Below are 25279 nucleotides of genomic sequence, written 5' to 3'. Positions count from 1 at the left end.
GTTTCCCCAGCCATCAATCTGGCTGACATTTTACAGGAAAAATGCTCTCAAACTCCACAGCAGTCCCTGGGTGGTATATTCAGCCTGTGCTTGGCCACTGCTGTTAGTTTGCTGCTCTCTAAAGAACAAAATACTTTCTTCTTACTGTAGTTTGAAACTGCTTTTACTTCTAGACAAAGTTTCAGAAGAGGGAATGGATTTTACTTATTCTAGGAATTTCAAAATTAGAGGCATACTTTGTTTCTGAAGGGAGATTGTCAATGACTCTGTGGAATTTAGTACTCTTAAATTGTTACTTACAGGACTCCCAAAATAAAGTCCTGAACTAGCAGAATTCCATTTCAGCCCTAGCACACTTTTTTTTCTGCCTTTTTTTTTTTTTTCATCCTGGATATAAGTTTCTTAGTGAAGGCAAACAAGAAGTTGTGTTAGTTCTTGAAAATAACACCTTTTCCACCTGGGATTGTACTTGAAAACTGAAGTTGTATTTAGTGTCTGCCTGGTAGCTGTATTTCTCCCTTTTCAATATGCAGCAGTAAAATACCTTTTGGTTGGAGCTAGAATTTTCCTGCTGTTTACTCATGGCACTGTGTGATTTCAGAGGACCCCTTCAGCACTGGGTTAAATATTTTGTGTGCAGATCTTTATTCCCTGACTGTGAAGTGCTTGAGTTTGCAGCAGATGCCAGGCTTGCAGAGGAGCCCTGAGGATGTAACATAAGTTCTGGAGGCTTTTACATGTAAGAACTTTCTAAATGAGCATCCATTACTGCCTCTGCTTTGTCAGTTGAACAAAATCCCAGCTAATCTGGCTCTGACAAAAACTTTTTGTCACAAAATTCCTATTTTATTATTGGTTGTGTAAAGGAGGACTGACTCTGCTGCTCTGAAGGTGGCCTCATCTGAATTGAAACACTTTTTCTGTCTGTGCCTTTCAGCCACTTGAAAGCCTTTTACAATGTTTTTCAAGTTGTTTAGTTTAGGAGTTTTTTTACCATATGGACTCAGAGTAATTTGATTTTATCCTCTTTGTCCTGTAAGTCTCCAGATTTCTCCTCACTTGCCATTTGTGTGGGTTTTTGACAGGTTTTGTAGCCAAACAAAGCAGCTGTCTTTACCTGCAGATGGGCACACAGTGTGCTGCAGTGTTGTGAAGATGAAGTTGGGTTTCAGTGGTCAGATCATAAATTTCAAAGATGAAATAACTTTGTTCTCTTACTTCAGAGCAAGGTCTTGGGGCCTCCATTTCTGAGGGAGCAGAAGTCACATCCTGTGAGAGAGATGGCAATAGAGGGGGCAGATGCCTTTGACCAAAGTCTGCATGTTCCACAGAAACCCTTTTTGTGGCACTGGGGATAAATATTTGGCATCCAGGTTGTCTGTTGTCACTGTGTGTGAGTGAGGCAGTCCTTGAGAGCTTGCAGTACTCTGGGGTCACTAACAATGGCTTTCCAGGCTTCAAGTGGGAAGCTTTCAGAGAAAAATGTTTTTCTTTGCTTCTCTCTGTGCCTTTCACCTGCAATCAATGGCTGCCTTTGTGAGCATCTTGGGAAATGAGGGGAAACAGCTGTCCTTAGGAAATCCTTTCTTCAGGAGTTACACACAGATGAGTAATTTCTAAAATGTAGGAGTATGTAGAATTCTTTATCTTCCTAAATACATTTGGTTTCTGTTCTTTTATTCTCTCATGCAAAGCTCTTACCCTCTCTTGTTGTTTTGCTTACATGAACCTTCCCAATTTTCTAGCTGGAACTTGCTCAAGATCCTGGATGACTTTGTGGGTAGCACCTTGTGAAAAGACTCTTGACTTGTGTCTTACCTTTGCTTTCTGATCTGTTTTTTATCTTCCTTTGTAATTCTTAGCTTTTTTTTTGTTTGTGTAGGATGCTGTTGAAGTACTTGGAACTCTTTAGTTGCCATGTGACTCTTGATGAAACACTGTCTCTATGCTTCTGTTGGAAACCTTGAAATCCCTTAGGAGGTTGTCCTCATTTTCCTTTTTCACCAGTAGATTTTCTTCTTATGATTTTCTGAGTTTCTGTCTCTGGGAGATGAAATGTGTGAAGCAGAGATGCTTAGTTCTCAAGTCTAGCATTTTCTGGATTGCTCCCCTTTGCTTCTAGATAATTCACTACTTCAGACTTTTAAAATGTGTTCTTAATGGATTTACATGCTGTTGTTACATAAACTGTTTTATTCTTGAGCCTTGAAACCCACACATATGAACATGAGTCTGATAATTGTTGTGTAGCCTAGACCTTCTGCTTTTCCATTGTTTTTACTTTGGTGTCCAGGTAATCTTGAAGTTCCACCTGCAGCATGGAACAACAGAATGTTGTGTATTGTCCCAGACATGGTTCTCTCAGTTATTCTGCTAGATCTCATTCTTTCCAGGATACTTTCCTGTATACTTTTTTGTTGTGCTGGCTGGTGAGTTTTTTTAGCATGCTTCAGGCTTTGACTGTGTTTGGGGTGTTCCAGTTCCATCTGGAAGCTCCTCCTGTAACTTGTTTACTTCTGTATTTATTTTACTGCTATTATATTTCCAAACTGTTGAGGCTGTCCAGCTGTTCTGCCTTGTCATGGCCTTTATGGCTTGTTCATTGTTGTATAGTTTTTTCCCCACTGAGGTTTTCCAGAACAATTTTTTTAGTGCCATCTGAGCTATGAATATACATTTTTAGTTTGTATCATTTGAAAACAAGGGCCACAATAAAAAAGAATAAATTCACAAGCTGAAGCTTGACAGCCCTATCCTCTGCTGGCTCCCTGCTCTGGTTTGGGGCTAGTAGCAACTGTTGTGTGGCTGTTGGTGTCCTGCACCTTTTTAGTTTTGGCTTTGTGTGTTTATTTGGGCAGAGATGGAGAGATTAGACCAGTCAACTCTTACTATAGAGAAACTAATTAGTGTCAAAATTAGTACTGCCTTGTGGTTTTGCCTTTTTTTTATGGAACTGTTGATGACAGGACACTGTTAAATTTTAGTGCCTCGTTGGTTATCTTCTTCCTGATGAATGTTGTGTTTGAATAGATGGTCTGAGTTTCAGGCAGGGAAGGACTGACCTGGTCACTTTCTAATGCAGGTAGTGTTCTGTGGTCTTCTGATTTGGGAGGTTTTGCTTGCTTATTTCAAGGTGGTTTACTCATAAAATTAAAGCTTGCTTCCCTCTCACTCACACTGAATTGCTACTTATTTCTGTCTGGGACCCAGATTTGCCTGTAAGGAATAATTGTTGCTGCTACTTCTGGTACCTTTTTCCTGATGTTTCTGTTCCAGACAATTGTTTGGAAATGTGATCAAACAGATTAAAGCAGTAAATTCTGTGTGGGGTAACTAACTATAGCTCAGCAAGTCCTTGGAGTTTTGTGGGAGGTGGGGCTGGGGATAAAGAAAGTAGTAGCACTGTTTCTGCTTCTTTTTCCTTTCTCCCAGATCAAGCACTGCAACTAGCAGAAACTTTACTACCTCTTCAAAATCATCAGCAAGTTCTTATTCCTCAGTGTCTGCCACTTCTGTCATTACTAACGGTGATAGCAGTAACTCCTATGGACTCAACAGCTCCCACCTGGGCAGGGGGTAAGAGCAGGAATGTTCTTTTTGTTTTGTCACCCTTCATGTGAGTGATCCCTTGCATCCTTGCCTGAATAGAAAAGGAGTGTGATGGTGCCCTAGAGGACTTCTACTACTCTTGTGTACCTGTTTATTGGACTTGGCTTTTTGAAACCACTGCCTTCTGCTGTTCCTTGCTGACTTGCAAAAGTAGTGCATGTTCCAGAGCTTACTAACTGCCAGAGCATTGCCTGTTTTTTGTGGTGACTCAGAGCATGAGGGAAGGGATTGTGTTCTTTTGTCTGTCTGCCAGTGTGGTAGAAGCCTTCCAGGTACAGATCATAATTCTCTTATTGTTCCTTAAAGTGCATTATCTAGACTCTTGCTGTGTTAGGGTAGTGTGCTGTTTACTTACAGACAGAGGAAATGAATGTGTTATGAGCCATAAATAAATAATAGACTTTGTAAGGATTAATGTTTCCAAAGTTAGCATGTACATTTTTTTCCCTGGTATTCAATATTAGCCCCTATGAGGTAGCACAAACAGGTATCCTGATTAAAAAAATTCAGTAAACAGTTTTCTGCCTTGTATTTGATGTGACTTTTAAATAGTAGTGAGACTCAACAAACTCATTGTGGAGTTCACTGTATTGTCTTTTCTTGCAGAGGTTCTGGGTTTGGCTGTAACTCTTACAACTGCAGGGACAGTGCTTCCCTCTCACAGCCTGGACTCTGTGGACTCAGTAACCTTGGAAACACCTGCTTCATGAATTCTGCATTACAGGTAAGAATTAGAAAGAGCCCTCATTAGAATTAAATAAAAGATTAGTCTCATAATATTGTGGATTAAAATCTGTGAAAAGAATATTTAATGTGATTCCATGGGGAGACTACACCTCAAAAATAAACAGACCAAAAAGTCATGTTTAGTTTGGCTTATATTTAGCTCATTAGTACTGTAAAACAGATGACAGTGTTAGGGACTTGTCATGGTTTGACCCGGAAGGAGTGGGAATTCTGGGAAGCTGTGGTCAAACCAATGAAGGTTTTGAGTTTCATACTGACACCTGGTGTAGCCAGTGGGGTTTGGACACACCTCCGAGAATACACAGGGGTTAAAAGCAGGGCACTGCCCTGGCATTTCCTCTTTGGGACTCGTCGGGCGAGGAGGTCAGATCTCTCTCCCCCGCCCGGCCCGCTGCTGCTGGGCGGGGGAGGGGACAGCCATGCGGTGAGGCCTGGGGCCAGGGCCTGGACAGAGGGGGCTTCGAGGATGGAAGGGTGGGGGAGCCCCAAGAGATATCGGGCAGCCAGCCCTTCCCCCCCCCCCCCCCCCCCCCCCCCCCCCCGGAGAGAGAGAGAGCCGGCGGCACCGAATGTGATGGCAGCCCGCCAGGAGGAGAAAGGGGAGAGAGAGAGAGAGCCCGGCCGGCCGCAGCAGCAGCATGTGTGGGAGTATCATCTCCCAGGACAGACAGAGACTGAAAACTTTTAACCCTTTCTTGCATGATTGGGGCCTTACAAAAATGCTAATCCTCCTCGAAGCTGAATAAGAAGGGAGATGAGAGATGATATGAGATAAAGACTTTGGCCCGGAGATTGTGGAGATGATTGGATGGGGAGAGATGATTTGGAGTGGCCTTTTAGCTGGACTTTTCTTGTAGCCATGGACTCAGTTGTTCCTGTGACACAGACTGCATTTAGGGGGAGGCAGTGCCTCAAAACCAGGAGGGTTCATTTGTGAGGACCCCCCGGCCCCAGGGGGTTGGAAATATATGGGGGGGACAGTTGTCCCAAAAGCAGAGACTGTGCCTTTTTGGAGTGAGACAAGGCATCCTTGAAAGACCACCCTAGAAGCAGCTCTGGCCATGTCTCGGTGGTGAGAGCACTGAGCATGGAAGGAACGTGTCACAAGCGGCAAATGGACTTTCCGGGCGGTGCCGGAGTGACAGGGAAGCACACGAGGGTCTCAGTGTGTCTCCATGAGAAGCCTATGGAACAAGAAGGACTCCTTTCCCTCTTCATGAACTGATGTTTGAGTATACTAAAGTGTCGTGCCGGACTGGGCAGTTGGTATTTTTGAGAGAATGTATTGGATTGGGAAAGTCAGGGAGTGGGGAGGAGGAAAAGTGGTTTTTGTAAGGTTTTCAATTTTTTTTTTCTTTTCCTTATAGTCTTTCCTATTTTTTCCTGTAGTTTTAGGTAATAAAGTGTTATTTATGTTTAAGTTGGAGCCTGTTTTGCTTATTCCTGGTCACATCTCACAGCAGACACCAGGGTGGGGCATTTTCATGGGGGCACTGGCTCTGTGCCAGGCTCAAACCATGACATTTTTTGGTTCCCTGACCGGGAATCGAATCACGGGAGAATGATGAGGTAAAGCTGTGAGATGAGACCAAGAAGAATAAGGAAAGCATGTACTAAGTTAAGGTAGATAAATAGTCATAGTGAATCTAAGGTATTGTTGTGTAGAAGTGTTTTGTAGTCCTGTTGATAATTTTAGAAAGTGTATTCTCGGAGGTGAAGGTGGATTGTCATGGTTTGACCCGGAAGGAGTGGGAATTCTGGGAAGCTGTGGTCAAACCAATGAAGGTTTTGAGTTTCATACTGACACCTGGTGTAGCCAGTGGGGTTTGGACACACCTCCGAGAATACACAGGGGTTAAAAGCAGGGCACTGCCCTGGCATTTCCTCTTTGGGACTCGTCGGGCGAGGAGGTCAGATCTCTCCCCCCGCCCGGCCCGCTGCTGCTGGGCGGGGGAGGGGACAGCCATGCGGTGAGGCCTGGGGCCAGGGCCTGGACAGAGGGGGCTTCGAGGATGGAAGGGTGGGGGAGCCCCAAGAGATATCGGGCAGCCAGCCCCTTTCCCCCCCCCCCCCCCCCCCCCCCCCCCGGAGAGAGAGAGAGCCGCCGGCGGCACCGAATGTGATGGCAGCCCGCCAGGAGGAGAAAGGGGAGAGAGAGAGAGAGCCCGGCCGGCCGCAGCAGCAGCATGTGTGGGAGTATCATCTCCCAGGACAGACAGAGACTGAAAACTTTTAACCCTTTCTTGCATGATTGGGGCCTTACAAAAATGCTAATCCTCCTCGAAGCTGAATAAGAAGGGAGATGAGAGATGATATGAGGTAAAGACTTTGGCCCGGAGATTGTGGAGATGATTGGATGGGGAGAGATGATTTGGAGTGGCCTTTTAGCTGGACTTTTCTTGTAGCCATGGACTCAGTTGTTCCTGTGACACAGACTGCATTTAGGGGAGGCAGTGCCTCAAAACCAGGAGGTTCATTTGTGAGGACCCCCGGCCCCAGGGGTTGGAAATATATGGGGGGGACAGTTGTCCCAAAAGCAGAGACTGTGCCTTTTTGGAGTGAGACAAGGCATCCTTGAAAGACCACCCTAGAAGCAGCTCTGGCCATGTCTCGGTGGTGAGAGCACTGAGCATGGAAGGAACGTGTCACAAGCGGCAAATGGACTTTCCGGGCGGTGCCGGAGTGACAGGGAAGCACACGAGGGTCTCAGTGTGTCTCCATGAGAAGCCTATGGAACAAGAAGGACTCCTTTCCCTCTTCATGAACTGATGTTTGAGTATACTAAAGTGTCGTGCCGGACTGGGCAGTTGGTATTTTTGAGAGAATGTATTGGATTGGGAAAGTCAGGGAGTGGGGAGGAGGAAAAGTGGTTTTTGTAAGGTTTTCAATTTTTTTTTTTCTTTTCCTTATAGTCTTTCCTATTTTTTCCTGTAGTTTTAGGTAATAAAGTGTTATTTATGTTTAAGTTGGAGCCTGTTTTGCTTATTCCTGGTCACATCTCACAGCAGACACCAGGGTGGGGCATTTTCATGGGGCACTGGCTCTGTGCCAGGCTCAACCATGACAGTACTGTAAAACAGATGACAGTGTTAGGGACTGAATCTGAAATATGTGGCATTTGAAATGGCCAGGGGAAGTTGTATTGAGCAGGTGCCTGACTGTAACACAAGGTCCCAGTGCTGTGCCCTGCCAAAAATGTCTGACATGGAGGATGTTTTGGCTTGTGTGGGCTGCACAAGTGACATGAGCAGCTCACTGTGTGCAGTTCTGGGCCTGTGTAAAGATTCTTGAAAAATGAAGAGCATGAAAAGCCACAGGAAGGGTTCAGGTTCATTGTACAAGTTGTTAAGGTTGAAACAGTGATGCAAAGCTAATAATTATTTCTTTTCTTTTGAACTTAATTTCTTAGGATTATTTTGTTCATTTTAAAGAATGCAAAAACTTGCTGGAGTAGTTTTTTGCTAAGAAGTTCAAACAAAATATGAGACAAATTGTATGAATTTTGATTTAAGGAATGGGCAAACTTCTAGTGTGATACCAATGCTGTGAAATTACTTCAGTCACTCTGTGATGGCTTTGAAATCTGGAACAGGTCTTAAAATAACGAATGCATTATGCACATGGTATTCAGGACACCACAATAAACTTGGGCTGCCCTGCTTTTTGTTCAACATGACTTTATTTTCAGTTGTGTATCATTAAGCTACTCTGTTTTCTTGGACTTAGCTAAGAGACAACTTTAAAATTTTTTATTATCCAAGTGACTTAAATCAAATGTACTTCAATCTTAGTTTGTCATGCAAACTAGTCATGTTGAGGACTAGTTACTTTCTTTCTTGTATTTATCATTATGCTTTAATTTTCTAGATATCAGTCTTTCAAATGCAGATTTCTGCCTTAATTTTTTCTTTGTTTTACTAAACAAGCTTCTGAGTCTCACCAGTTTTGTTAACTTGGTACATGTTCTGATGGTGAAAGTTGGTTTTGTTGTTTCATTGTCACACAAATCTCTTGTCCCGTGCAGTAAATTAATTTTCTTAATCTTTTCTCAGTGCCTGAGCAATACTCCTCCTCTGACTGACTACTTCCTGGAAGATAAATATGAAGCTGAAATAAATCAGAACAACCCCCTGGGGATGAGGGGAGAAATTGCAGAGGCCTATGCAGATCTCATTAAACAGATGTGGTCTGGGAGGCAGTCCCACGTGGCCCCACGGATGTTCAAAGTAAGTGTGTCCTGTTCCTGTAGCACAGCTCTGGACAGCAGAAACAGTGCAAGCTAACATGCCTGCCATGTATTTTGATGTTATGAAGGCAGTAAGGACAGAATTGCTCCAGTGTTTCATGGTTTGTGAATGCTTTTTGGGGTACAGGGAGGAACTTGTCAGTGGGCAGTGTCCTTCCTCAGGGTTTGCTACTGCTCTTTAATGTTGCTTAGTAAATGCCCTCCCAGCCTGAGGGCTGTTTGCAGATGAATCAGAATTTGCTGCAAGACTAAGCAAGGTCGTATGAATTGCCAGCTGTGAACTTTGGTCAGTGAGGAAAGGTTTGCAAGTTACAAATCTAAACATTTAAATTATGAAGTGAACATCAAAACACATCCCCTTGTCTATAACTTTGTTTATTGGTGTAATGTTGTCATTGCTTCAGTGTGAAGAGCTGCTTTCTGCTGAAATACTGAAAGTAGCTGGGGAAATGGTTCTGGCACCTTTCCCTGCATTAGCATCCAGTTCACCATGGCCTGCTGCCCACAGAAGGTGGTGCTGAGCTGAGCTCTGCCACAAGCACAGCCTGAGTGTTCTGTGTCCCCTGACTGTTGCCTTGGTGTTTCAGACACAGGTTGGGCGATTTGCTCCTCAGTTCTCAGGATACCAGCAGCAGGACTCCCAGGAGCTCTTGGCTTTTCTGCTGGATGGCTTGCATGAGGATTTGAACAGAGTGAAGAAGAAGCCCTACTTGGAGCTGAAGGATGCCAATGGCAGACCTGATTCGGTACAGTGCCCTTTGCTTAAGGACCCTCAGGGCATTTAGTTGGGTTCTGGGACACTCCTGCCCTTCCTGCTCACAGGCCACACAAACATCCTTCCCACAGAGCAGTGTCCTTGGCACAGGACAGACTTGTCATGCCTTGTTGCTCTCTATCTAAATAGAGAAAAGGAATTATCTTAGGAGGTTTACCTGATAGAGGCCCAATAAGTTTCTTGTTTTCAGTTTTCTTCCTGAGACTAAAAGTCTCATGCTAAGAGCAGCCCCTGATTGCCCTGAATAGACAAATGCCAGATGCCCTTTGGTAAGGAGTTTATAAGTTGTCTTGTGAAGGTCTTCAGGGAATTGTAATTTGTCTCCTTTTAGCCTGTCTTTGTGAAACATGGCCATCATTTTCCAAGACAAAAAAAACTCTGCTTTTTTCCTTGAAAGCTGTAACTGCAGTTGCCTTTCCAAAGCAACAGGCAGTGCTCCATTCCATCTGGAGAGTGGAGCAAACCTGCTTGTCCTGAAGAGCAGCATGTGACCCTGTCACTGTCCCCTCAGCTCTGTTCATGCTTCTGGCATTGTGTGCACCAAGGAATACCTGATCAAACTCAGCCAGAGCAGATAGATTAAATTTTACTTGTTGCTAGGCATTAATTTCACTGAGAAGAAATCCCAGTGTGTTGTGCTTAATGTACACATATTGGTAGTGCTCCTTCCCTCTGAAATTGACCTATCAGTATCAATTTTCCAAGTTTTCTTTGATCCTGGTGCTCAATCCACTGTAGAAATCTTTGCAAGAAATAACTTCTAATATATTTTTTTAAATTGTTTTTATAGGAGGTGGCAAAAGAGGCATGGGAGAACCATAGGCTGAGGAATGATTCCATCATTGTGGATATTTTTCATGGTCTTTTCAAGTCTACCCTTGTTTGTCCCAAATGCTCTAAAGTTTCTGTGACCTTTGATCCCTTCTGTTACTTAACTCTGCCCCTGCCCTTGAGGAGGGACCGGCTGATGGAAGTTACCCTGGTGTATGCAGACCCACAGCGCAGGCCTGTCCAGGTGAGGCATGCTGGAGACACACATTTCTTTGAAGTCATCTGAGTTCTATTAGATTTTAAAATTGAGACTCTTAAAGTAATCTGAAGGATATTGATGTCCACCTTTGAGTGAGGTAGTATGGGTTTTCTGATGAAAAATCTGGGATATGAAATCAAGTGACTTCATAAAATCTTGGCTTATGAAACTAAAGGTCATGGTCAGCTGGAAGTGGCTTTCTGTGGTGAGGTGACCTGTGTGATGTGCTGCTCCCTGAAAGCAGCAGTGTGCTTACAACATGTAAAGATGTAACTTATATTGTGCCCTGGGGTGCACAGCCTGTCAAAGGGGGCCACTGTCCCCTGCTCTGCACTGGGGCAGCCTCACCTCAAATGCTGGGGGCAGTTTAGGTCATCACAATACAAAAAAGACACAAATCATTAGAGACTGTCCAAAGAGAGCCATGAGGATGGTGAAGGGGCTGGAGGGGAAGCCTTATGATATCACAGCTTTGTTCAGCCTGGGAAGAGGAGACTGAGGGGAGAAACCTTGAGGTCTTCAGCATCCTCAGAGGGAAGTGAAAAGGCAGGATCCTTGTTCACTTTGGAGACCAGACAGGACCCAAGGGAAGGGCCTGAAGCTGAGCCAGGGAGGGTTTAGGCTGGATGCCAGAAGGTTTTTCACCCAGAGGGTGGTTGAGCCCTGGAACACTCCCCAGGGCAGTGGTCACTGCACCAAGCCTGTCAGAGTTCAAAGAATGTTTGGACAATGCTCTCAGGCACAGGGTGGGATTGTTGGGGTGTCCTGTGCAGGGTCAGGAGTTGGGCTTTGATGGTCCTTGTGGGTCCCTTCCAACTCAGCATATTCTGTGGTTCTGTGATTGTAAATGGGTAAGGCTGCTGAATTTCAAACAGAATTGAAAAATAACTCCTCTTGGGGAAATAAAAAAAGAAAAATGACATTTGCTTTTTCAGCCTCCTCAATAGACTTGTTTTAAATTTGCCCCCACTTTATTTTCAAATGGATACACACATCCCTGAAGTAGCCTTGTGCTTGCCACATGTCACAGAAGCACAAGCTGGGGCACCCAAGGAGAGGGAGTGGATGTCCTTGATGCAGTTCTGGAGGAGCTGATTGGCAGCATTTCCATGTCTGTCAAGATTTTTGCCTTGACCTTCAGCAGCATTGAAGAGAATGGCTCTAAGATGTTTTTTATCACAGAAAAAACCAGCAATTTTATGTTCTAAGCAAGCTGCTGTGTTTGGTGATTATGTTTTTTCCTGGGTTTTACTGCTGCTGAGCCTGATCACAGCAGAAGGCTGTTCATGGCTTTCATTCCCTCCAAATCCCTGCTTTGTGTAAGGCAAGGCTGAGATCCAGAAGACCTTAAAGTGTGTGGCTGTGACCTTAACTTCAGCAGAACTGCTGTAAATTAAAGATTTAAGAGTTTTAAGATTTTATTTCCATTTTCTTGCTCTCTGCCTTGTATGGGTTTCTTTTGCCTGGTGTAAATATAACATTATTTTTGTTTCTAGTACCGGGTTGTGGTGCCAATGATGGGGGCCATCTCAGATCTGTGTGAAGCACTTTCCAAACTCTCTGGTGTTCCTGCAGAAAATGTAAGGATAAATGGAGACAGTAATGTTGATAAATGTTTATTCTTCTTGAAGCATTTTGGTGGTCTAGCTTTTATATGGGTGATAAGCTGAACTTAATGGGTTAGTGACAAAACTGTAACAAATTAAAATGCTGTTCTTTGCTTGAAGATTTAAAAGATGCATGAAATAGTCTATATTTATTCTGATAATTCCATTGCAGTAGAGAGGTTTAAGAGAAGGGACAGAAAAGCAAAGTGCAGCTGATGTTGGTATGCTGACAATTGTGTTAGAGAATTGGAATAAACTGTAGCTTGAATTTAAAGGTAGTTTGCCAAAATTTATGTAAGTTTTTACTATAATCACTTTGCAAATCTCACTTGCTGTCCTAGATGGTGGTGACAGACGTGTATAATCACAGATTCCACAAAATCTTCCAAATGGATGAAGGTTTAAATCATATCATGCCAAAAGACGACATCTTTGTGTGAGTAAACTGGGAAAATGCCACATGTGAAGAATACTGCAAAACATTTCCTTTGATTTTAGGGTCTAAAACCCACTTCCTGTCCCCTCACAAGACCTAAACCTTCTTGTAGACCTTTTGCTTGGCTCAGCAGCACTGCTCCTACCAGCAGGTCAACATCTGCAGTGTTCAGCTGGTATTCTTCTAACACAGGAGGACATGGCCCTTGGATCACAGTAAACTTTCAGTCTGGTCTGTGTAATGCAGTTTAGAACTTCCTACAAGCCTCTTTAGGACATAATTACATCTGGATTACACTTTTGCTCTTACTGACATTTTTACTTTTGCTCAAGGTTGTTGTTATGTTTTCCAAATCAGCCAAAAGCTTTGCACCATTAGTAGGATAGTACAAAGTCTAAGTTGTTGCACTCTGCCTTTCCAAAATCCATCGTTGTTGTTAGAACACCCTGACTGGGCGTTTTTATGGGCTCTTGACTGGTACTAAACACTGTATCTAACTGTTGTTGTGAGGGCAAAGCTGGGGATTTGGTCCTGCTTGGTGTTCTACATGTGTGTGGTGAGTGAGATATTTTCAGTCACCTCTGAAATGTGGTGAGGAGAGCAGAAGGTGATCCTCTATTGCAGCTGAAATAGGAGAACATTCCAGTGCAAGAATATTGCTGCCATGGAATTGTTGGGTCTGTGTGGAGACCTGCACTGACATCCTGTGGTGCTTTGTGAACCTTTCAGGGGGTGGGATGCTGTGACATCCTGGTGCTCTTCTGTCATGCTGTCTGTTGTGACCTTATTGCTGAGATGTAATGAAGGAGTTCTGTAAAAGTTGTTCTCTTCATCTGGGTGACCAGTTGGGATCTCTGGGAAGGAAGTTTGGCTTCTATGAAATCTGTTTGTAGAGTGTTAGTTTGTAAGTCTGTCTGTCTCTGCAGCACGTAAAACATTTTAAAAACAAGAAGCATGATATTGCAGTGGTAATTGCAAAAAAACCTCTGCTTTCATACAGGCATAACATGTTGTAAATCCTTTCCCAGAAAGTAACTGTGTGTCTGAATCAGGTCTGCTGTGGGCCTGGGGCAGGCATTGGCTGAACTGCAGCTCCAAGTGGATTTTCCTTTGCAATTGCCTCTTCCTTTTATGTGCAGGGTAGCTGTAAATGAGGTGCTGCTGTGAGTCACAGTGAGTGAACTGACCTGGGTTAAAAATAACCTTCTGAGGAAGAGGAGAGGTAGCAGGAGGAAGTTTTGCAAATCCTGTTTTTCCATGTATGCCCTCCAAGATCTTTTCAGCACTAAGAGGCAAGAGCAAGAAGCCAGGCACCAGGGCAAGAATTAGGAAAAAGCTGTTCATAGGAAGTCCTTTTAATGGGTAATGCTGCCAGGAAAAAGATATGTAAAGTAATATTCTACTACAGCTAAAACCCAGCATTCTTTTATTGAAAGAAGTCTTGTTTAAAAAAATGAGCAGAAAAACACTTGTTCATAAAGAGGAAAGTTTTTAAAAGGCAATTGCATAATTACTTCTAGTGTGGCAATCTCCCTGCCTTGCCTGGTTATAAAAGTTCTGCTGTTAGGTGTTCTAAGATCATTCAATGAATCATTAGAGTAGTGTGAAGGTTCTTGACTTCCACTTTGTTTCCATCTATTATTTTTTTGTCCTGCCAGCTTCAAAACCTGTTTTCCATTAGGGGATGTACTTTTAGTTGTGGATGTACCTCTCTGCCTTTTGCTTCTTGCAGAAAAGATGGTTTTACAGTTAAAGAGAAACTTGTCACGTGCTGCTCAAGCTGTTGTGTTTGTGCCAGAAGTTGCAGGCAGTGCCTTGGCAGAGCAGGTTTCTGCCTCCTGCAGGTGCTGTGGAATGTGTGCCTGGGGAATGTGGTATGTGGTGCTTTGTTCAGATTGCTGCTGCCAATAGCTTCAGGAGTTTCTGATATCTCAGCAACTTCTTAGATTACTGGCAAATATCTCACTGGTTATTAAAAAGAGGAATAAAAATACTTCAAAAAAAATAGGTCTTTCAAAACCTTCCACCTTTAAAGAACAAACTTGTTTCCACTTGAAATGTTGAGAAACATTTTATTTCCCCAGAGTCATTGAAGAAGAGTTTCTCACTAAAATGAATTTTTTTCTTCTTAAATTGAGGCAAATTCTTTAGAGGAGTGACAGGAAAAGACTTGCTGCTTGTGACTTGGAGGATGCTCTGTGTGCCTGCACAGTCCATGAAATGTTCAGCTTGGAAAAGATCTCCTGTACTGGTGATGGAGCTGTGGGGTGTGGAATGGTTACACAGAGTGATGCATCTCTGCTGTTCCTGGAAGAAAACTGGCTTTGTATCACTTAATGAAGGGGAACAGATGCCTTTTATTAGAAAGTACAGCAGTGTAGGGTTTTACAATCACAGTATTTTCACCCAAAAATCACAGTTGAAATCAATAACTTAAGAAAGACTCAATAAAACCATGCTAACTCATCAAACATTTGTTTGCACTACATTTATACTGGATATTACCACAAAAGAAACTCTTAAGAACACTTTCTAGACTGTTGGCCTGAAAAGATAGCAATTGCTTTTTAAGAAAGGAAGAATCCTTCTGGAAGCTTCTTGCCTACCATGTTTTGAAAACTTAAATTTTTTCCTGAGATTTGTATGAATCACTTAATGGCCTTGTATGGTAAGACTAAAACATACCAGCTTTGAGTCTAGGAAGATAGAAGTCACAGAACAGATGGGTTTTCAATAGCATTACTTATCTATAAATCAAATAGGGAAGCTGCATCATTTCAGGGTGTTGGGCTCAGTGCAGTAAAGCCAAGTGAGAGCTATGTCAGCTTTCAGGTGTGAAAAACAAACTGGAAAGGGATTATCTGGTCCTGGCACCTTTTGCAGGGTGTGTTCTTATACACTAAATCTTAGTGTAAGTGTGCTTCAAGTTGACATATAATGGGGCCTGGGATATGACTGAGTAGTGTCTATTAATTTTTTAAATTCAAGTAAAAGGTGTTTTCTAGAATCAAAGTATCTCTTGTATTTAAATGATACTTCATGATACTTGCTGTCTGATGTGCTTGAATTCTTTCCTAACTCATGTTTTATTGATCCTGTCCCTTTTATATACTCATCATGTGCTCTTATTTCCCAGTAAGGTTCAGTAGCAAGACTGCCCTGTGGGTAAACTGTAATGTGTATATCTTGCTCCTTGTTTTAAGTAGTTGCAGTTAGATGCTAAGTTTCTTTCACTGGTTAGAAAACAAAGGGAAAAACTATCCAAAACAGAGTTAAATCAGTACAGCATATTCAGAAACAGATATTTCTCATGTATATTTCCCCCAAACTCGTGTGCATGTCCCAGACTTACATTTTGAAATTACACATGGCTCAGTGGGTTCTATTGATTTTTGAGGTCTTTTTCTGAAGGATTTTGTTGCCTGGTCTTTGAATTGGGGTAGGCTCACAGGCCTTTTCTTTTGTTCTTCCTGATTCCTTGCACACTGAGTGAATTCTGAGAGAAGCTGTGATAAAGTGAAGGCCACACCCTTCCATTTAAATAACTTTTTTTAAGGTGTAACAGTTTCCTCACCTGAGAAGCACTCCTCCCTTCCTCTGGCAGAAGCAAACCAAGGTTGTTTTAGTAATCATCTGTGCTTATTTGCTGAACTCTGAGAATCCAGAGAATGGTAGGGCAGCACAGAGCCCTGGGGCTCTGAGTTCATGAGCAGCTGCCATCCAGTTGTTCCTGTGTTCCTTGCTCTCGTTATTCCCCTCTAAACATGACCTTGCTCAGATCTCCCACCTGTGATCGCCTTTGTGGCTGTCTCCTGTAACAGAAATCAGTTGTGTCAGTGGTTCTGAAGCTGTAGGATCTGCTTGTAGCTTAAACTGGCAGTTCTTGCCTTCTGTACATTTCTTAGCATCATATTAAGTTGTTTCAGGATTGAAAAATTTAATTATCAATGTCGGTCTCTTCCAGTGTTTCTGCAGGCTTGCTTTGCTGAGAGCAGTAGCCAGGCCTGCCTGTGACAACAATACCCCTGTGGTTTGCCAGACCTCTTACTGTATTGTGCACTGGCCAGCTGGCAACACACATCTCAATTCAAAATTCAAAAACTCCTAATACTGTGGGAGATTTGTGCTCCAGCAGAGCTGTGGCTTAAAAAAATTAAAGTCAGTGTCTTGCTTTTAACACCAATGTCTGTTAAGTCTCAGCTTTTCATTTGGGCCTCTGTTGGTTTGTTAGTGAGCAGATCATGGATTTCCCTGAAATGCTTGGGTTGGAAATGTCAGGGAGCAGGAGCTCTCACAACACATTGCAGCAGGAATAGAGCAGCTGGGGTGGGCCTTGGCTTTTCTGAGCATTTGCTTGACAGAGGACATGGCCTGCAGAATAGGTATTGTAGTCCAGACTGGGAAATGTGCTGTATGTGGGATGTATGGATATTGAGCTGCTACCTTTTATGGGATATTTCAGTGGCAGGAAGAACTGTGGGTTTTTTTTCTGGTTTTCACCCTAGGGTTATGAGGGAAGACACATTCAGATTTTGCAGGGCATCTTGGACATCTTGAGATGTACATTGTGAATTTTAATGTGCCACTAAAGTGGTTGGGAATACTGAATCTGGGGGACTGAGGAAGGGGGCAAGAATTGGACTCCATTTGGAACTTAAGCTGAATGGATTGCAGTTTGGAAAATGATGATGTGCCCTGGATGTCTAAGATACGTTTTTCCTCTGAGCTGCTCAGTTTCTGGTTCATCAGTTCTTCTGGTTTATTTTCTTACCAGTTGAGCTCTCTGATAGTAAAACCTCAAAAAGAAGAAATGCAAATACACACTGGTTGATATTTAGGTGACTTCAAGTAACTTTGAAATGCATTCCAAAATTTGCCTGGCACCTTTTACACAAGAGGACAAAACCACGTTTTCTTCTCCTCTGAGAGGGAAGGAGGATTCGGACATTTTGGAAGTTCTCCAAGCCTGTTCTTTCACAAGGCTTTGCACTCATCTCTTTCTCATCTTGACAGGTTTGGAACTGTCAGGTAGACCTGGAGCAAGTTGTGTTAATATTTATCAGAGAAGAGCTGAGATGCAGAAGTAGAGAGGGTTGCTAGAAGCCTTGAAACAAGATCACTGATCCACCATGCAGGGGCAGTGCAGCCAGAGAATGGTGGGAGTATCTCACTTCTCACAGCTGGAAATGGTTCTCTCCAAGCATGTTGTTCTGTGGAAGGACAGGGAGGTTTGTGGCAAATGATCTGAAATCTCTCCTGTAAAGGTGGTCTGCAAATCAATTTGATGCCAGTAGTTCAGTGTTTGTGCTGAATGCTCTCATTGCCCAGGCTAAGCAGAGCACAGCACTCAGCACACAACCCAAACACTTGCTGTTTCTTTTCCCCAGGTCCTGGGAAGCCCAGCCCCCCTAGGACCTCCGGCTCCCGCTCCAATGTAACCCCTCCCATGCACCTGCTGGTGCTGTCCCACCACCAGGGATCCTGCTGGAGCTTGGGGCCGGCCTACAAGGGCTCAGGTAAGTCCCACATGGACACAAACTCCACAGCCCATTGCAGGGGCGTTGCTCTTAGTGTTTCTTCTTAGTTCTGAGGAACTAAGAAGAAAAGTGTTCTGATGGATCAACTAGATACCCCTGTTCTCTTAGCCTGGCTCATGGGGCATATTACAGAACATGTATTGTTTATGTTGATAAAAGTTCCACAAATTGATTTGCAGGTCACCTTTAACCCATACAAGTGTGCATATTTGAATAGCATCTATTCAGTTTGCCATACATGCCATGTTTTCTGCCTTCTCTTACAACATGCTGTGTATTACATTCAGATAAGTTCATGGTCTTGAACAAGCATCACTGGCTGCAGAGATGTCAGGTTTGTTAGTGTGACTGAGCCTACAGCAATTACTGAGCTCAGTAAGTGAGGTCAGCAGACCAGCAGGTCCAGTAGTTTTATACAAGACATTTGAGATCTTGTAGCAGACTGATCTGTGAAGTTTGTTCACACTTATTAAAACTGGGCTTTTCTTGTTTGAAATGAGGGTTTGCGTCCTTTCCTAAATGAACTTGTATTTTTTTAAGCCAAGTATAAATCTCCTGTGTGAATTTCTCATAATTTTTAATCTTGTTCCTCTGAAAGACTGGGAAAATCTTTTGACCAGGTTCTGTGGTGCAAACTGTCCATTGTCTTAAGAACATTGCATTTTCAGTCTCTGATCTCTTAGTTGACTTGTTTGTCTGTGTTCTGGTATTATGAAAGGAAGTAAACAGATCAGGTGTATCTCCACTTCTAGAAGAGATCAGAATATGTGCCACAATTTCTCTCAGTTTTTTTCCAATCCTGTGTTTATTCTTGTTATCTACTTTTGACCCTGTTGTGGTTTCTCAGCAGCATCTCTGGGTTGTTGTACAGTAGTAACTCCCTCAGACAGATCTGTTTGGCAGCTTCTGCAAAGCATTTCTTCCTGCCTTTCTTCATTCTTTTTCAAAATAGACTTCTTGGTTGTTGCCGTAGACTGACTTGTGGTCCACATCGTGTTTTGCAGCTGGAGTTAATATCACAGATCCCAGCACCTGTGAGGGAATGTTTCAGTGACATACAACCTATATATTAGCCTGGTGTTTACCTTAGAGGATTTTTTGCTTTCAGTGTCCTTTCCTGTAGCTCTGGTCCTTCATAGCTTTCCATTCTTCTGTGCACTTGCTTTACCTTCATTGTGCAATGGAACAAAGTTACCTCATTGCTCAGTGCCTCCTTTCTGAATTGAAACCACACACCTGAACCTCCATAATGCTGATAAAGACTGGTCAAGTCCTACCCTATTACTTAGCAGTTTTCAGACGCTTCTGAGTTGTCATGAATTATAAAGGCAATTAGCCAGTGTCTAGCAGTGTGGTAGCAGCTGAGCTAATGTTTGTGACTTCTAAAACCATGTTGTGTCATCTGGAGTAGCATCACCTTCATGTTCTATTATTTCAATTAGGTTGTAACATACAGAATTATGTGGTATTGCCCAGTAATTCCCAGTATCAGCTCTACAGCATGTTACACTGTACATAAAATACTTTGGCTTTGGGTTTTTTCAAGGGATACTTGTTGCTCAGGAGATCATAAAAATGACAGATCTTGATTCTGATGTGTCTGCTTTTAGTGCTATAAAAGGTGTTCTGAGATGGAGTGGGTAAAGGGACACTTGAGTAATCTGTTGTGTTGTGGTGAGAAGTGTGTGAGATGCTCTCTGCAGTGTTGTGGGGTGCTGCATGCTGGCTCTTTGTGATGGATGATCTCTACCTGTGGAAATAATCTTTTATTTCTGTCCCATCTATTCCTTCTCATGGGCAGGGCTTCATTCAGGTGCTTGAGGCTGGAGTGTAAATGGGGCTGCATGAATTGCTGCTTGCAGAGCAGTGTGGGTGGTGTGGGAGGAGGCACAGGAGTGGCACGCACTGAGCTGTGTTACAGGAGTCCAGGCTAAGGTCTCACAGGACCTGGTGTTAATCATGGCTTATATTCTGGGACTGATTGTGGCCTTTTGTGGTTTAAACAGTACTAAGTGAAATAATTCACCTTTTTGTAGTGCTGTTTCTCAGGAGGCTTTAGGAGGTGTGGGCTGTGTGCAGTGCTGGTGTCCAGCTGAGTAGCATTGACAGCCCAGAAAACCTCAACAGCTGCTGGCATTGGACTCTTCTGCTGACTCTGAGCTCTTGTGTTCTTGGTGGGCTGGGACTCCCTGGCAGGATGTTTTCCTTCTGTACTCCACTGAGCTCAGTCCAAGTCCCAAGCTGGGATCCTTTTGTGTTGTAAGTAGGATGAAGCAGAATTACAGCTCTGAAATTTGTTCTCCTCCCTGCTCTGAACACAGGAATAAAAAAATGTTTCTCAGCTCTTGAGAGAAGGGGAGTGGCTTGTCTAATGGAAGAGAATTGTTAGGAGTTTGAGGCAGTCAGGTATGTGACTGTGGTCTAGGTCATTATGTGTAGTGACATCTTTTAATGAGATCTTTCTTTCTCTTTCAGTTTTAAGGTAAATCTGGGACAGGTGACTCACTAAATTAAAGAGCACTGGGGCTTGGCATTCCTGAAAATGAATCTTTTGTAATGAATAGGCCTGAAGCAAACAGTGTGATAGTGTTGGAGCACGTGGTTACTTTTGCCTCTCCTCTGACAGCTGCAAATACCTCATTTGCTGTTTCACCCAGGGCACAAACTGCGTCACAGTCTCCTCACTGTTCTCCCAGGCTGTTTGTTGTCTTCCAGAATTTTTCTTGTTTGTTTACTGTCCTTGGATTTTTCTGTGAAGCAGATGTTTCCAGACTCTTGGTTTTATGAAACATTAGCTGCTCAGTGATGTGAGCTCAGGCCATAAAACTGATTGAGAGGCTGGCAGAATGCAAGACCCAAGGTATCAACAAGATTTCTTTCTCCAGGGGGAACAAACACTGTCAGAGGAATTTCAAAGTACATTTAGTATTTTTCACTGGTGGAGTTGTCAGGGTAGTGTCTTGGGAGGTGATTGATAACAGGGGTTTGAATTAGGAACAAGGACAGAGGGAAGGTGGCAGCTGAGTCATTTGCAGGTGTGTGTCCTGTGCCACTGTGAGCCATGGGGTGTGTTCAGAAAACGGCTCTGTAGCATGAGGACAGCACAGCCCTCTTGCACTGTGGGAGAGACTTGAACTGAGTTCATATTGGTCCTGCTGTGCTTCTTGGCAGTGGGAGTAACCCCTGGAAATACCTATCTTTCAAACAGGTATGAAGTGTGCAAGCCAAGTGAGGATGGCTCAGAGTATGTCACTCTCTCCATTTACTTTCGGGAGAAGACAGTGAGGCAATCCAGCAACACTTCAGGGACTGTGCTCTTTGGGCAGCCACTGTTAATATCTGTGCCCAAACACAAGCTCACTGTGGATCACCTGTACAATGTGGTTTTGGAGCAGATCAGGTAAGTCATGGCTGTACCTTTGAATCCTGTGCCAAGCTCTAGAGGTCGCTTATTCAATTACACTGTAATAGGATTACTGAATCCTTGTTACAGGGAGAATTTTCCTTGATTTGTGTGGGTTGTATAAACCAGGATTTGCATTGCATTAGTGTCTGGAGGCCCCAGGGACATTTCAAGGTCCTGGTTTTTTCGGCTTTGTAACAGATATTGCTGGCTCAGCCTTGCAAAAGGAATCAGGAGCACAACTGAGGGCATGTTTTCAGGGCTCAGAGATGGGGCCACCATAACTTACTTCTGCCTTTTCAATATACAGCCAGTGAAACATGGAACAAGCAGTGAGAGCAAAGATTCAGGGAATTGTTGTTTGACTCATTCTGAGGGCTCTTGGTGCTGTCATGTAAATGTAAATGGTGCTGTACAGGTTGGGTTCTGGTTTGCTGGAGGGAACTGGGCAGTAAGAGCTGATTAAAGAGGGGTGTGCTGCTGTTCTGGTGCACAGCTCCAGTATGGCTGTGTAAGAAATGTATCCCTTCTCTTCAGCCGCTGTGTGAAGCTCCCTCTGGCAGAAGAATACTCCCCACCCTGCCCAGACAGAGGAACCTGCAATGGCTCCAATGGTGTGGTTGAAGGTAAAGCCCTTTCAAAATCTGCTGGAAGCTTTTCAGCACTTTAGCTTTCTAACAGCATTTGTTTTGTGCTGTATGGATTTGGCTTAAGCTCTAACAGGTTGTTTCTCCACCATGATTAAACCACACTGTTGTGCTGGACATGTGCTTGGTACAGGGAGAATCTTGTAGACCATTTCCTTCCTGGGGAGATGAGATGTGCAGCAGCTGCAGAACAAGGTGTGGATGTGCATTCATCCTGACCAGTGTTAGAGAAGTCCTTACTTAATTTGAGGCGTCCAGGTGCCTCCCTCCAGAGGCAACCCTTCCTGACATGCCCTTTGGTGATGAAAACTGGCCTGTTAGGTCACAAAGATTGTGGAGAAATTTGTCTGTTGGAGGACATAGAATCAACAGTTTCATTCCTAGGCCACATGCTCTCTAGGAAGCTTTTAATGCTGATGGCACATGAGTGTTTCCCTTCCCTGTTTGAAATGATTCTTAGTGTAGCCCTGAGGGTAACAGCTGCAATCAATTTAAATGGGGGGAAAACCTGCCCATTTCCCCCAAAGAGTGGAAATACCTTTCCTGGTGACTTACATATTCCTTTCTGTGAGGACACCCAGCTGCAACCTTGCTGATTCTCTTTTGGAGATGCTTCTCAGGGTGTGCTGCCAGAAGGAGTCATTGTTAACCTGCAAACTGAGCACTCTCCTAAACTGGCATCTGCTAAAGGAGAAAACACAACTTCAGATGGAGTGGTCAGCAAGCAGAGGTTTCTTTTTCTGTGTGCCTTTTCATTGCTTCCCACACAAGTGGTGTGTGTTGTACAGGCTGATGCACACAGCTGTCCATAGGAGGTGTCAGGCTAAACTTCCATTGGAGCCCTGTTACATTGTCCTTGTTTGAAATGTTTGTCCAGGCGACATTGAAGAGATGGAGCATCAGGATGGTGGAGAGGAAGGCAGGGAAAAGCTGACAGAAGTTGACCCCTGCCACTCTGAGGGTTGTATGCAAGTGGAGTCAGCAAGAGACCTGCAGCCTTGCAAGAAGCAGCATTTCACTTTAAGCCTTGTGAATTCCTCTGGGACCTCGGAGATAAACTCCATTGTTGAAGGAAAAATCTTAAAACTGAATGGTAATTATTTTCTTGCTGTTTTTTTTTCCTTTCTTCTTTTTACACCTGTACAATAACTATTTCCTTTTTTTGGTAGCTTTTTCTGCAGTTGCTATTGACTGGGATTCTGAGACACGGAGGCTGCTGTATGATGAACAGGAGGCACAGGTTGTAGTATGCTCTTTTCATAAGTCATCTGTGTAAATTTGCATGGTATTTAAAAGGTGATAGTAAACAGTGTTCTGATGGGTCATCTTTTTAACAGAATAAATTGTTTTTTTATAACAGAATAGGACAGTTTTTACTGTCTTATAAAAGCTCTAAACCCAAGTGAGGACATATATTTTCTCTTAAGGACTATTTAGCATAAGAAAGGAGTGGGTGGAAGCTGGAGATGATTGTCTGGGTAGGGAAAGAGGTGCAGAAATAGGCATTGTAGGGAAGTGAGCATGTAATTTCTTGATGTCAGGGATTATAGAGTACATGGAATTGACTAAAGCACCTGTCTCTTCCACTAGGCATTTGAAAAACATGGAAGCATGCTACAAGTACAGAAGAAGAAGGCTGTTGTAGCCCTCAGAGACTGCATAGAGCTCTTCACTACTATGGAAACACTTGGTGAACATGACCCGTGGTAAGAACCTGCCTGCCATATTTACCATCAGATGTAACTGTTTGAGTTCACATGATTTTTCATGGGATTCTTATCATTTCCCAGGTCTGTCCTTTTGTCCTCATCTTTGAGAAGTCTGTCAGATCTGTATTAAGTCATTGACTCAATAGGCTGTGGCCATGGGTTAATAAAAGTATTTGTTTCCTGCCTATATTTAAGAAAAAAGTATCAGTGGGAATGCAGCTTCCAATAACCAGGCTGTTTTTCAAAGTTAGTTTTTGTACATTGTGCAGTCAGCATACTTGCTGTAGGACTATAAAATGAAAGCAAGTGGAGTTTGGAATTCTCTGAGGCAGAATGTTCACCTGCAGATTCCACAGGCAGTGTGCCTTCTGTCAGGCAGGGACTGTGCTTGTGCTAGTGAGGCATCTTTAAGGGAAGGCCAGAAGCTTTTCCTTTGCTGTCAATAATTTCCTTGCTTGTTGCTCCTTCCTTAGGTACTGCCCTAACTGTAAGAAACATCAGCAGGCCACGAAGAAGTTTGACTTGTGGTCTTTGCCCAGGATTTTGGTGGTACATTTAAAACGCTTCTCGTACAGCAGATACTGGAGGGATAAACTTGACACGGTTGTGGAATTCCCCATCAGGTAGGATTCTTCTCTCAAGCCAGGAAGATCTTGGTCAAGAAAGATGTACTTCTGATGTTCCTGTTGGGTGGGCTTGTTGTAAAGGCTGTAACTGGAGCAGGTGTTTTCAGGGTTTGAGTGGCTGGACAGCAGGCATGAGTTGAGAGGGTTAGTGTTTTTGAGGGATGGTTTTTGTTAATGCTATTCATCTCAAAGAGCATTAATTACTAGCAGGTACTGTTTCTTCTGAAATTCACTTAAGCCTATGTGATTCAACCAAGAGAACTTGTGTAGCAATTTTAGCAATTTTTTTTGGCAGTGCTGCACTTGCAGTATTGAGTACTGCACAATTACAAGATGAAAGCCTGCCTTGTCCCTCTGCTTCTGCATCCTGCTGTGGGATGAAGCAAATCCCTTACTATTCCTGTCTTACTCTTCATGCCTACACAGGGACACTCCAAGCTGTGTTTTCTTCAACACCTCCCTCTAAACTGGCAGTGCTTGGTGTGTTTGTCAGGACCTGCCTTGTGTAGGAGGGGTAACAAGCCTGGTCTTCACACTAACAACACCTGGCCCCTGAGCAGCAGAGCAGCACTGGTGCCACGCTTCATTTCCTAAAAAGTGATGGTTTCTGGTGTACTGATAGTTCTGTGTTTCCTTCCAGGGGCTTGAACATGTCCGAGTTTGTCTGCGACCCGAGAGCAGGCTCATACGTGTATGACCTCATTGCAGTATCCAATCACTATGGAGCCATGGGAGTGGGCCACTGTGAGTAACTGCTGCTGTGTCCTTGGTGTGCAGGGAAACGTGGGCTCAGGGGACATGGGAGGGCTCTGCACTGAGACACCTCAATAGCCCTCCCTAAGGTGTCTGGTGCAAAACTGACCTGTATTTGTGTGCAGGCGAGTATTGGATTGGGATCCTGTTAGGA

The 25279-nt window shown here is 43.6% G+C and overlaps 1 protein-coding gene across 2 annotated transcripts in view; it reads left to right on the top strand.

The window, feature by feature from the left end:
- USP4 (ubiquitin specific peptidase 4) overlaps positions 1 to 25279 on the top strand; it is a 34787-nt gene that overhangs the window by 8078 nt on the left and 1430 nt on the right. The window contains exons 7-20 of one of the 2 annotated variants that reach the window (XM_064724544.1): positions 3433 to 3576; positions 4216 to 4333; positions 8409 to 8582; positions 9190 to 9348; positions 10168 to 10392; positions 11904 to 11987; positions 12356 to 12450; positions 21196 to 21387; positions 21928 to 22016; positions 22915 to 23130; positions 23207 to 23277; positions 23628 to 23743; positions 24220 to 24369; positions 25013 to 25116. In XM_064724544.1, coding sequence (XP_064580614.1) covers positions 3433 to 3576; positions 4216 to 4333; positions 8409 to 8582; positions 9190 to 9348; positions 10168 to 10392; positions 11904 to 11987; positions 12356 to 12450; positions 21196 to 21387; positions 21928 to 22016; positions 22915 to 23130; positions 23207 to 23277; positions 23628 to 23743; positions 24220 to 24369; positions 25013 to 25116 — 1937 coding nt within the window. The remainder of the gene's footprint in view (positions 1 to 3432; positions 3577 to 4215; positions 4334 to 8408; positions 8583 to 9189; positions 9349 to 10167; positions 10393 to 11903; positions 11988 to 12355; positions 12451 to 21195; positions 21388 to 21927; positions 22017 to 22914; positions 23131 to 23206; positions 23278 to 23627; positions 23744 to 24219; positions 24370 to 25012; positions 25117 to 25279) is intronic. The other variant, XM_064724545.1, reaches the window with a different exon arrangement.

Source organism: Zonotrichia leucophrys, chromosome 12, assembly GCF_028769735.1.
Source record: "Zonotrichia leucophrys gambelii isolate GWCS_2022_RI chromosome 12, RI_Zleu_2.0, whole genome shotgun sequence".
Lineage (NCBI taxonomy): Eukaryota > Metazoa > Chordata > Aves > Passeriformes > Passerellidae > Zonotrichia > Zonotrichia leucophrys.
The sequence above is the reverse complement of the archived record's forward strand: the minus strand, read 5'-3'. Positions and strand labels throughout refer to the sequence as shown.